The sequence below is a fragment of the Rhipicephalus sanguineus genome, chromosome 2 (genome assembly GCF_013339695.2).
Source record: "Rhipicephalus sanguineus isolate Rsan-2018 chromosome 2, BIME_Rsan_1.4, whole genome shotgun sequence".
Classification (NCBI taxonomy): domain Eukaryota; kingdom Metazoa; phylum Arthropoda; class Arachnida; order Ixodida; family Ixodidae; genus Rhipicephalus; species Rhipicephalus sanguineus.
In genome coordinates this window covers 51531513-51544152 of record NC_051177.1, presented here as the reverse complement: position 1 = coordinate 51544152, position 12640 = coordinate 51531513, and the positions used below count along the sequence as shown (strand labels likewise).

General features: G+C 42.6%; 2 protein-coding genes across 2 annotated transcripts; one reads left to right on the top strand and one right to left on the bottom strand.

Annotated features, from left to right (window-relative positions):
- Positions 1-1468: 1468 nt before the first annotated feature.
- On the bottom strand, positions 1469-2286 carry LOC119382938 (vesicle transport through interaction with t-SNAREs homolog 1B). The gene has a single exon (XM_037650856.2). The coding sequence runs from the start codon at positions 2165-2167 to the stop codon at positions 1484-1486; it is 684 nt and encodes a 227-aa protein (XP_037506784.1). The 5' UTR covers positions 2168-2286; the 3' UTR covers positions 1469-1483.
- A 272-nt stretch (positions 2287-2558) lies between these two features.
- LOC119382939 (cysteine-rich hydrophobic domain-containing protein 2) lies at positions 2559-12351 on the top strand. Its single transcript, XM_037650857.2, has 6 exons — positions 2559-2949; positions 3764-3818; positions 5018-5173; positions 7109-7165; positions 8215-8274; positions 9389-12351. Exons 1-6 carry the CDS (start codon positions 2807-2809, stop codon positions 9437-9439), a joined length of 522 nt encoding a protein of 173 aa, XP_037506785.1. The 5' UTR covers positions 2559-2806; the 3' UTR covers positions 9440-12351.
- The last annotated feature ends 289 nt before the right edge of the window (positions 12352-12640 follow it).

Sequence of the window (12640 nt, the reverse complement as noted above, 5' to 3'; positions counted from 1 at the left end):
TTTTTTATCAGAACCACGTGTTTTTTGTTTCTGTTGTTTTTTTGTTGTGCCTTTATTTGTGCGGTTTCCTCAGTTTTTTCGGTCCTCATCGTATCCACTGCTGTCAGAGCGCATGTGCGTGTTCACATACATAAGCCGGGTCTTTCGACAATAACTTTGCTTCCGAATTTTAACCCCGGCAATCTGGGGACCAAAGGGAGGCTGTTGTGAGAACTAGGTCACTCAATTTAAATATTTGCCTCCATTGCAAACCTTGTTTTCTTTCAAACTCGACCAGTTGGAGGGGGTGGGAGTGGCACTGTGGTGAAACTTGGCCACCCCTAATGGAAAAAACCCTCCACATGCCTGTGCTGGGGAGTACCCACTTGCTAGGGAAAATTGTGGGCACAAGCCCACACAAGCCCACACCAGCCCACCTTCACACCTGAACTGGTAACACTATCAATGCTACTGATTAAAGCACACGTAATAATAATAATTGCTGGGGTCAAAACTGTGACCTGTAGCCTCCAGAAATTTCGACCACCTGGGTTCTTTGATATACAACTAAATCTAAGTACATGGGCCTCTTGCATTTTTGCCTTCATCAAAAATGCGACAGCTGGGAGATTAAGCGTGAGTGAATAAGCTAATAGGGCTAATAAGCTAACATGTAGATTTCATTTATGCAGCTTCGCTTGGAGAATCTGTGCAGTATGGCAATTTTTAGAAATTCACGAATGCTAGACATCCATGTATTGTTTGCCTGCTATGTGTGACAATGCATGAAATGTGCAACTATGGCTTAGTGTTTTTGTTACTGCAGTTCAGGGGCATTAGCAGAAATTTTTTTTTTGGGGGGGGGGGGGGGGCACCTGCTTGATCTGAAGTGGGGGTTGGGAAGGCACATGTGATCGACTGTCATTTTGTGCTCTGTAGGCCCATGCCAAAAAAAAATGTAACAAAAATTCGGGGGGGGGGGAAGGGGCACAGGGCTGGTGTGCCATCCCCTGGCTATGCCACTATTGCAGCTGTATAGCTGATGTCATCTGTCACAGTATTGTGCACATTGCAGTTTGATTAAATGTAATTTTTAATAAATGTAGTACAACTTAAAATAGAACAACGCGGATGTATATGTAGGAACAGTGAATAACTCGTACTAAATAGCGTAGAACAACTGAGATCAAGGCACACAAGAAAATATTAAATTGATCCCTGTGCTAGTGAAAAAGTAAAGCATGCAGGAAAACGAGCTTTTCTGCAACATTGACATATAACGATTTGTTAAGTCTACACTATGCCATGCGCGATGCCCACAGAAAAAGAAAGAACGGAACAGAGAGATTACACAAATGTGCTTGAGTTCTGTAAAAAATAATTTCTAGTCTCACAGAAACGCAATTTATAGAAATACGATTGGTATCAAGTTTACAGATGGTACAACGAAGAAAGCGATTTGTCTCAACAGTCAGGCACGGCGAGGACATTCACACGAACACTTTCACTTCATGATAAACTTCCAGTAGATCAGGGCCCCCAGGATACAAATCTCGATAACGATAATCATGATAAGGATCATTTTGTTGGTCATGACACGTCTGTACATGGTGCGCAGTATTTTGCGGGTCGTGGTGAGGTTTTGATCGGTCTCTTCTAGCCGCTCTTTCGTGCGCACTAAAGACTCCCTCTGAGTGCGAAGTTCCTCCGCCACTGCTGTCCCGATTTGGTCGGTTTCGGCAGCCACTTGGAAAGTTCTTGCCAGACTGTCTGTCGTTCTGTCTAGCGTTTCGTTCATCTGCAAAAGTCTGCTCCGCTGAGGGTCGCCTGCACCGAAATCGCCGAGAACACTGGACGGACTCAACAGGTCTTGTCTCGCAATGGTGACGTGCGCGATACCGCCGGCCAGCGATGTTGCGGTCTTGTTCACGTCATCCAATTCCGCGCGATACTTTCGCGTCTTGGAATTCATGTGCACGCGGTAAGGGTTTGGCGCCGCCCTAGCTTCTTGTTCTAGCTCTTGCAATACGCTGCTGGCTTGGTCCACTTTGCGCTGCACTTCGCGAAGCAGGGACTTCTTGTTCTCGCCGATGCCACCGCGTCCCTTGGCGTTCTCCAATTTGCGTCGTATGTCGTCCATAAGCGAAACGAAGTCCTCTTCGAGGTCCTCGAACTTTTCTGAAGACATCGCGGTCCTCGAATGTTTGAACTAGAACGAACGCACAGGACGGATACCCAAAATCTCTGCCTACCATGCGATCAGATGACACAATCGAAGAAAAACACACCCAGACCCAGCTGCCTGTCATGTGACCAAAATTCTAGAAAAAAGTCATTTCATGTCAAGCCAAGTCTAATTTCTAAATACGAAACTACAGCCAATTTTTAGAAAATAATTTACGATTGAATTTATTGTAAATTTGCCTTAATCGTTTTATTTAATTTTATTTCTTCGTTTGAAGTTTGTGACATGGTTATAATTGTGTAGAAAAAAAAGTTTCTCTGAAGCAAGAACGTCATTACAGTCACGTGACAAAACGCAGATTTGCTGCTGCTGCCATCTGTCTCCAGCTGGTAAGGACAAGCATTTCAAGCAAAAACATTAGCCTCGGGGGGCCTTCAGAAAAAAGCGGCTTGTGGTAGCGAATATTGAGCGAAGTCGTGCCGTAGTCAGCTGAACGCCTTGCAAAGCAACCGCGGGACGTCAGACGTTCGTGCGATGAGCCACTTTTTGAAGGCGTTCTAACTACGTGCTTTGTTTGGTGCGCGTAGAAGTGGAAGTTTCACGGTGGCGAAAAATCGCACGCGCCGAGGGGAGTAGTGACCGATGGCTGCGTCTCCGGAATCAAACATGGCAGATTTTGACGCAATCTACGAGGAAGATGACGACGAGGAGCGAGCGAATGAGGATTCGCTTGTCAGTCTCGTGCCAGAACCCGTGGTCATCCGAGGAGCGGGCAACATGACAGTGTGAGTAGCAGCCGCGCGTGAACCAGCGCGCTTGTGATGGCTCCGCTCACAAAGAGACCCCCCGCAGGGCGCGAGCGTGGAGAGGATCCGCGACGATGCGTTTCACTCTTTTCGGGCTTGCTGTATTCGTTGTTTCTGGACAGGCGAAGTTATCTCAGTTAAAGTGACACCAGAAGCATGATACGCTAGGCAATGCGTAAGCCTTCGAAGAGAAAGCGCACAGCAACTTGCGCTCTGCATTCCGAACTTTGACTGTAAAGTAGACCCTGAATACTTCTAAACCAAGACGTAACCCCAAATTGTGGCTTGTATAAAGTGAAGGAATGAAAGCTCTTTCTAGATTTGCTTGCACGCTGCTTCACCTTCGCAGTAGTCATCCCCCGTCCAGTACCCATCCTCAAACTACGGAAGCCACGTTTGTAAGCTGAATCCCGTGCTTTATTGAGTTCAGCTTGCGTTGAATCAGTTGGCAGCAGTACTGCTTTGTCGTCGTGCGAACTGACGTCACCGACCGGATCCATTTACCCATTCACGTGTTGTTATTGATCAGCTGATTCAGCGGCTAGACAAGTCGTCTCAGTCGGGGCGTCCTTTGTTTTCTGCGAAGCTGCAGGAGCGCTGGCTATTCCCTCTGTTTTCTCCCGGCCTGCATGTTTTTCACGAACAAGCATGCTTTATACGCTCTGTGCGCAGCAGTCCGAGCGTAATCTACAAGCGCGAGCATAACGGCCTGCCCATTACAACAGAGTGGCTCTCTTTTTTATTGCTGCTGTTCTAACGCCAGCTGCGCGCTCTGTTTACGGACGTTGTGCAGATTTGGGCTGAGCAACAAGTTCGACACCGAGTTCCCGCCTACGCTATCAGCCAAGGTAAACAGCGGAAACGACTGCACTCTTTCTTACCTCTACCACTGCCTTTTCTTGGCGTCAGAATTAGTTATAATTGTTATATATTTCTGAAGACATGGAAAGGTTCCCTTTCGTATGCTATGGTATACAATATCCAGCGCATCCGTATTTGCTTGGTGGATGTTATAAACAGTGTGAAACAACAAAGATGCATGCATCCCCAAACGAAAAAAGTTCCATTTCTAGCTGGATTATTGAACTGAAAATCTTTCCAGCTGGAAAGGCTTACGGTTCGATAATTCAGCTCCAAGTGGATGAATATCCAGCTGGAACTTTGTCAGTTCCCGACTAGAATTTGGCCATATTTCAGCTGGGATATTCATCGACATTGAGCTGAATGATCAAACTGAAAATATTTCCAGCCGGATTATTGAACCTTTCCAGCTGGAAAGATTCAACACTCCAGCTGGCAGTGCAACTTGTTTCGTCTGGGAAGCTGAAAACGTGACTGGTGTTGACTCACAACCTCGTTTAAATGGAAAAGTGGTACCATCACGTATATAGATATAAATTGACGTAGACACACTTCATACTTGTACACACATGCACATCAAATGCTTTTTACAAATGCAAATGAGGCATATGACTGGCATAATATAGACACTGCTCTAGTGCAGTGGCACAACACACTACTCAAAAGAAAAAGCAAGTTCTAAGAGTAAGATGGGACAATTTGCTTGTGCCTTGATATAACAAATAATTACTGTCACCTTACCTCCTGTATTGAGCCTGGCAACCGGCCTTTACTATTTAGTCTGTGTGGACCTGGCTTCAGCTCATCCGCATTCCAGAATTTGACACATTAGATGCTAAAAGTGACGCCATTCGTGTGAAGGGTAAACTCGCATCCAGATTAGCTGCACTTCTCGACTTCACATAGCTTGTACGGTGAAAAATGCACGGAGAAAAGCGGTTTATCTTTACATAATTGCTCAAAACAATAAACGGAGCACTTTTGCACATCAGTGAACAGTGTTGTCCTTGGAGTTACTGCAGATTCAGGTGCACATTAGAGTGTGTCAGTTGCTCAATATTAATCTGTTTCCATACAGCACGGTCTTCCTTCGTAAGTCATGACATCATGGTATTTCAAACATTCTCAATTATTATTGCCTTCTTTTAACATTTACTTCTTTGTATGCTTTTTCGCATGTGAACAGGTGGCACCTGAAGAGTTCAAGGCGACCATTATGCGCATAAACAGTGTTCTGCGGAAAACATTGCCAGTGAACGTGAAGTGGCTCTTTTGTGGGTGCCTGTGTTGCTGCTGTACTCTTGGCTGTTCCCTGTGGCCCGTCGTCTGTCTCAGCAAAAGGGTGAGCTATGCAGCCTTACATCACAGACGGTTTTACGTCGCAGCCGTGAGCTCTATATTGCAGTCATGTTGACCAGGCAACCTTCCAGGCCCAGTTGCTTTGATATAAAGCACGAGTTATATAGACATCGCCTCATAATCCATGAAAATGCAACCGTACATCATTTACGTTTGCTTTAACTTGGAATATGCATATTTGATAAAATATCCCAGTAATATAATGCTAGTAAATCGTTTTGGAGGGAATCCCGAAGAAGTCAGTACTAGTATTTCATTTGATAATTATGATTGCTATTCCAGTGTTACCGGCATGAAAGTCATTCTAGACCTTCCTTTGCTGGTTGCTCGCAGAGGTATATTACGATTATGTTTTTCGTGGAATATATCACTGTAATCATTATCTTAGGTCACTATGGATGAGGCCTGTTCCTTACATTTTGCATTGAGTAGGTCATTGCGACAAGGTCATCGTACCGCTTCACTGTACGGTCACTTAATCTTTTGTTTATGTTAAAAGCAAGTCATGCCTAGAATCGCTTACCAACTGAATTAGTAAACATCATTAAAATGGGTCACTTTTGCTTAGCAGCACAAGCCAACATTACATGATCTGCCTCATCTCTCCTGCAAATTTGTTTTGTAATTGCCTTGTTGTATTAGTATATGTATATTTTTTTGCATGCATATCAATGTTTTCTGGATGTATGCGTGTTCTTATTAGTCATTCTTTTATTACACTACTTGTATTTACGTTATTTGCTGATGTAGCTGCCTTGTGTTTTGTGATTTTTCAACAACTTGATATGTCAGTTTCTACTTCTGTGAATTTTGTGCTACGACATTTTATTCCTGTTACATTGCTATTGCAACCCCTTCACTCTATATTTCGTAAAGAAATCCTGGATGTATATGTGTACACAGACATACTTATGTCTTGAGTACTTCAGTTCAGCTGTGAAACAAAGGGAAAAACAAGAACACATTCATCATTTACTTGCTACTAAGCTTTAATGGTGGAAGGGTGCTGTGACAAGCTAAAGATTGTAGCAGAATGAACTATTTGGGACTCACTAATTATCAAGTAAAGAACACCTCCAGCTACCAGCACGTCATGGTCAACTCGGCTCGACCCTTGCGGGTTTATTGATGAACAGTAAACAGTGCAGCTTTATCTGAACATGACATGTTCATAACAGGAAGGGAAAGAAATGTCCTGAGCTGCACACGGAGATCAGCTTCTGTAAAGGGCTTTTATTTAAGTACGTCCAAAACGCCGAATCACGTCGTTAGTTCGAAGAGTAACCCTCTCTGTTTTGTTTGTCCAGGCTGATTGGTTGTTTTGGTCCTGGCGGGGCGGTTCAAGCCACGATGGGAGATTAGTCATAAATTGGGCAGTAGTAGAAGGGGGAAAAGAAATAAGAAAACTAAAAAGAAATTCATAATATGGAAATATTAGATTGGTGATTTTTTTTTTTCTTTGTGGAATGGTGACAATAAGAGTATTTTGTGTGACCATGTTATGAATTTTAAGGTTTACATTGAAAACGGGTACTATCAGAACCTTAGCCACCGTGGCGGGTTTGTTCACTGTTGCATCTTGTGAATGGAATGCGGTTGCCGGCTGCCTCTGTAGGGGACAAATGCTGGTACCACACCTGAAACATCACCTAAAAATGTAGTATTTGTGTGTCCTACTCTATATATAAATTGGTAAACCTCTGCACAAAAAAAAAATGAGATATGAGGAAATATATAGACATCAAAGCACAGTGTCTTCTCTTATTCTAACATATAAAAAAGTTTAAGAAAAAATCTTGAGAGTTTGAAGCCATGCACATTGATTATGTAAGACTGCTCTGTTCACTTTCTTGCTTGGCACATTTTTGAAAACGGCACCACCTACCTTACTTCACTTCTCTTGTTTTCACTGCCACAGACACGACACTCAATAGAGAAGGTCTTGGATTGGGAGAATAGCCATCTTTATCACAAGGTAAGATCACAAGGCAGCCTTATTTGCAGAAACTTTTTTTTTGTCTTTGTGTCAACTCCTACGTGGGGATATATTGAACTGAAAGCCAGTTCTGCTGCTGTTACTGAAGGAAAACGAATTTCTAAGTATTTCTAAGCGAAAATACAGAGTCAATATGGGCCCTGAAAGCCAGTTCTGCTGCTGTTACTGAAGAAAAACGAATTTCTAAGTATTTCTAAGCGAAAATACAGAGTCAATATGGGCTCATTCGTGTTTTGTGCTGCGCCTTTCACATCTAAAGAGAAAGAACTGTCTCCAAAAGCACGGCACTATCATCCATGGGTCTTTTCCTTTACGGTAATGTTTTTATCTGTGTAGCAATAGCTTGCTCAGGGTAGGGTGATTGCTTCATGAATCGCATTGCTCTGTGCTCTTCGAGCACTGTCACTAAACTACACTTGATGACACGGGATGCAAGAATTGCAAGCATAAAAAGTAATCACAATTAAAATGTTAAGAGATCTTCAATTTCACTTGCAATGCAAAATTATCTAATCATTTCAAGAGTCTACTATTTGCCTTGTCGAATTCTCATTCACTGACCTAGTTGTTATTAAGCTTATCAGTTGAATCTGGTTTAATGGTGCAAAGGGAACTTTGGCTATGTTGCGTCAGCTGTAAGGTGTTAAAGTTAATAAAAATAAAGACAATAACAGTTGCGTTGCTCTGAAAATTTATTCACAAAATGATTGTGTCAGGGGCACTAGTGGATGTAAATGTATTTTCTCAACGGGGAAATAGTTTCACTATTTAGCTTCTTAACAAAGGTGGTTTTACTTAATGTCAACCTCAGTGCCTGTAGTTTAATTATTTCTTGAGCACCTGGTAGCCATGCCAACTAAAGTCGCAACTGCTAGGCAAGGAGATGGGAGTGTTGCTACATATGTAGATTATATTTACCAGATATATGGAGGCTGCTAGGCAGTGTTTGGATGTTTTATGGCTGTTTTCGAGAGCAAAGCTGTTAAGGTATGTGAAAAAAAAAAATGTTCATGCAATGTTGTTGGCAGCTTGGACTGCACTGGAAGCTTGGAAAACAGAGGTGCGACTCCAACAGCATGATGGAATATGTGAGTAAAATTTATTACTTCGAATATTTGATGTGTGAATGAAGTTATTGTATTGTGTGTGTAGAGGGAAGTCTTATGCTACCAGTATTATGCTGGGCGTTTCATTACATTTATGGTCTGTTGACTCATTGAGCATCTGTGTTGCTGCTACAGGAGCAGCTTAGACAACGGTATTTCACCCTCATTTAGTCCAAGGGTCATGTTTACAAGGTTCTCTTATGTTCCCTTCTTTTGGGTTGGTGCTGGGATGCCTGGCACAGATAGCAATGGGTGCTATAACAATAACATCGCTGCAGCAACGGGGAGTATTTTCGAATCTTTTCGCTAGCCAATTTTTAATTCGTGAGACGGGGGTCTACCTTGCGTTACTTTTCTACAAGATGCAGTCGTAAATGTGTCCTGTAGAAATGTGATTGTTTTCAATTTGCAGATTTTTGAAGCATTTTAAGAATTTTAAGTACTTTTCTTACTGCCTACTTGCTGCATAGAAAACTAAAGCAATTAAATTGTGTGTGTGTTGAAACTACTCAACACTTCAGATGCTTTTCCACAGCCCAGAAAGCAATAAGTTTGTATAAAATAGTTAATTGCTCTCGGTGGTATTGCCTAAAGTAGCTTTTCGCGTGAACGGCACAGTGCAGCGCTTGTAGTAGATATTCCGTGTCCGCTTCTTCGCCGCATTCAGAATGAAACAGACTCTTGGCAAATTCAGAGATATCTGTGCTTTCTTTTTGCAAAATAATTTTTTTGTAGCTTTTACACACTTTCTGAAGCCCTTGCTCACATGACTGAGGTCTGCTCAATATGTGGGAAACGCAGCAGATCAGCTTAATGGCTATGGCAATACGCTGCTGCTCTCAAAGTTGGAGGACCGATCCCGGTTATGGCCGCCACATTTCAATGAAGGCACAAATAATGCAAAAGCACTTGTGTACTAAAATCTAGGTGTACATTAAAGATTGCCAAACATTTGAAAGTATTAATCAGACTTCCATACTACAACGTGCCTTATAAACAGATTCTAATTTAGCACGTGAAACCCAGACACTTTCTTTTTTTTAACCAGAGTCTCTCTTGGAACACTTAATGTGGCCACTCTTTCCTCATCTCCTAGGTGCTTCTTATCGAGTTCATCCCCAAGCTGGCCATTCATCGACCAGACTAAAAGCCGTCCAATGTCACTGTCATCGCATCCGGACCAAGGTTGGACAAAAGGCAGCGTCACCGAGGGAGTGCATCTGCAGTGAATCTCAAAAATGCCGGACGCTGCGGGAGTGACGGTGTGCCTGCGGGCCAAAGACTGTCTTTGGCCTGCACGGTGGGATGGTGTTTTTTCTGGCTGCAACTGTGGATACGTGCTTGGTCTCGGGCTAGCTGCGCAACACTGACGCACGTGGTTGGGATTCTACCGCTCAACAGCAGGAAACATGATTGGGGAACCACAGTGCACACTGCTGGTGTTCCTGAGGCCCTCATTTGCATAGTCATACGTTTCTGCGTTGTAAGCGTGTACTATCGCCCAGTTATATTTGTCGAGAACAGTGGCAGTGCTGAGAGAATGCCACCCTAGTTCGTCGGGCTGGGCACTGTGTCGTGAATCGCTGCCTGTCACCTGAACAAGACACTTATATAACGTGAATGTTGATTGACAGCTAATGCTATACCAGAATGCACAAAGCACAGACGAGCCACGTCAAGTGGAAGTTCTGCCTGCTAACAAATGTTTGCTGGAAATGGGGAACGAACTCGTTTCGCAACTGTTCGGCACAGACAGCAGCTTCTATTCTCATCGTAGTTCGTAAAGTTGAGTGCAGGAAGAAAAAAAGAAACATTACACTGGTGCCTTTTCAGCAAGGTGAACATAATGAGCAGCATCCTACTACTTTACTGGTGCGCATAGTGTGTTACTGTTCACTGTAGTCAACACTGTTTTTTCATAGCAAAATGCATACCTTCACCGTAACAGCTTGTACGCTATTTTTATGTCGCAAGCGCCAATGTAAGGTGTCGGTGTTGCGAACAGGGGCTTGTTGGTTATGCAAGCATAGCACAGGCATGTTGTCTGAAGTTTGCTTTTGGCTAATGTTTTGTTATTGGCAGCAAGTTTTCTTGCTGTTTCTAACAGCAGATGCTCCATTATGTGAGAAGTTTCAACGTTGCAAAACAAAAACAATTTGTTTAGCATTTGTGTGGACTGGCATTTCAGGTGCGAATGACTTATATGATACATATAAAAGTGCAATAGGTTGGTGCACAATTGTTGCACGAGTACCACAAGAGTCAGCTAGTTTGTTTGCAGTGGTTGCATTTTAGCACGTCAGGCTAGACTTTGTGGCCCCAGCATACCCAGGTAGGTGCAGAGAGACACGGGCACATCTATCTGCTTGTGATGCCTATACTGGTGGCTAACTTGTTAACTTTCTTAACTCTGTAGGTAGTAGTCGGATACGTTAGAACCTTGTTGATTACATTCCTGGTTCATGCAATTTCACACTTTTTACTCTCACATGCTGGAACAGTGAGATTACCCTCTTCAAACGATACATTGTCCTGGATACCAAAAGTATTGCCTCTATGAGATTTTTTCCTTTTGCAAAACGTGTCAATGTGGTTTTTGTAATTACACGCGCAGTTGAATTGTTTTACAAGGGCCAACAAGTAACCACAGCGCCTAAGAAAGCTATGGCACAAGATTCCCTCAGGTGCTTGTAGAACGCAGTGCAACATCGATCATTGAACTTTGTGAACACAATGTTAAATTTACAGACAGTGGTTTAAAATAGAGACAAAAGTCTTTCTGTGGCAAAACTTGTTAGCAGGTGTACGTTAATTGTACAACCATGTATCAATGTAGGTCTTGTAGTTGTGAACATGTGTATTGCAGTCACTTCCACTAAGAAAGAGATCTATGTTCTGGTTGCTCCCATAACTTCTAAGTGCATTTATTGCTTCTTAAATGTTATTCAAATGTGCTATGCTGCCATCATAGCTGCAACAATTTCGAGATTTGTGCGGATTTTGGTGCCTCCTCACTTTGGCAGGCGGTGCGACTATTTAATATTCAGGACTGTAAACTTCTGAAATATTGGAGCAGCGAATCGTATATGGTTTTTTTTTTTTTGTGATCTTGCCATCGGAGCAGTCGTGTATTACGAAAGGAAATGAACAGCGACAACTATTGGCAGATGTATTTCATAGTTTAGTTAAACTGTTAAAATACTATGGATGCCTGAAAAAGAGGAGTGTAAGCAGAGCTGTCGTGCTTCTGTGTGTTTCTTATCGCCTTATGTGTTATCGCAGGAGTTGTAATAAATGTAATAGTAAGACGTCATTTACCAATACCTTTGTGGCAGTAATAAAAGATTAACCTTTGGCAATTATTTTTTAATAAGCAATATAATCGCAGTATAGTACGATTGGATTCAAGGCCAGAGTGGTGTACTACCGGTGGTTATATTTACGTGCAATTTGAGCCTTTTATTTTCATATTCGTATTTACTACAACTGATGCAAGTTAAGCATGACCATATATTAGCACTAGGCAAGTAGGTACAGGACTTAAGATCGTTGTTGCCATCATCAACAGTGCAGAAGAATGCAACAGCAGTTTTTAAAAAAATAATCGTAGGTACAAAGCCAAGCTCATAATGTGCATTGCCTTGAGACATCGACGACATAGTACATTGCGATATCTTTCACTTCAAATCTTGTATGATACTTGTACATAAATTATTCACCAGATCAACATGCTTCATTAATGAGGGGATAAGGGTGTGACACTGTTGGGGCACCAGAAGCCTTGTGATGGCTTGAAGTACTTGATGGCCGACGTACTTTACTACTATATCACACGCAGTTGACTCCGCAAAAATGCGTACTAAAACACGCTTTGGTGTTGCTGTTCTCCGTGCCGCGTACAACGCCTCATCCCCAGAGTCTCTGCTCTCTATTTATTGTTGGCACAATTTACTGCGTGATCTGACAGGGCTGGCAGACCTATGCATATCAAAAAATGTATGTTTACTCCCTTTTCGCTTTTGTGTGCTTGGAATAAAATCCCATGTAAAGTGAAGCGTGCATTTTTTGTCTCGCATGTGTGGATTATATTCATGTGCAGTGCGACAGCATTGTAGGTTGAAATGGTTAGACTTGTCAGGTGCTCGATAGTCAGAGGTACTAAAATGTAAAGGAATATACTACTATCAGGAAGGCTGTTTAAAAACAATAGATATCATAGGCTGAAAAAGCTGTCTTCCCTCCTCAGAACTATGAGCTCACTGATGCTGGCATTTGTCTAGAACACATCAGAGGATTGGTTCCTAGAAAATTCACATAAAGTGGTCTGAGCAATGAAAGAACAAGCGAC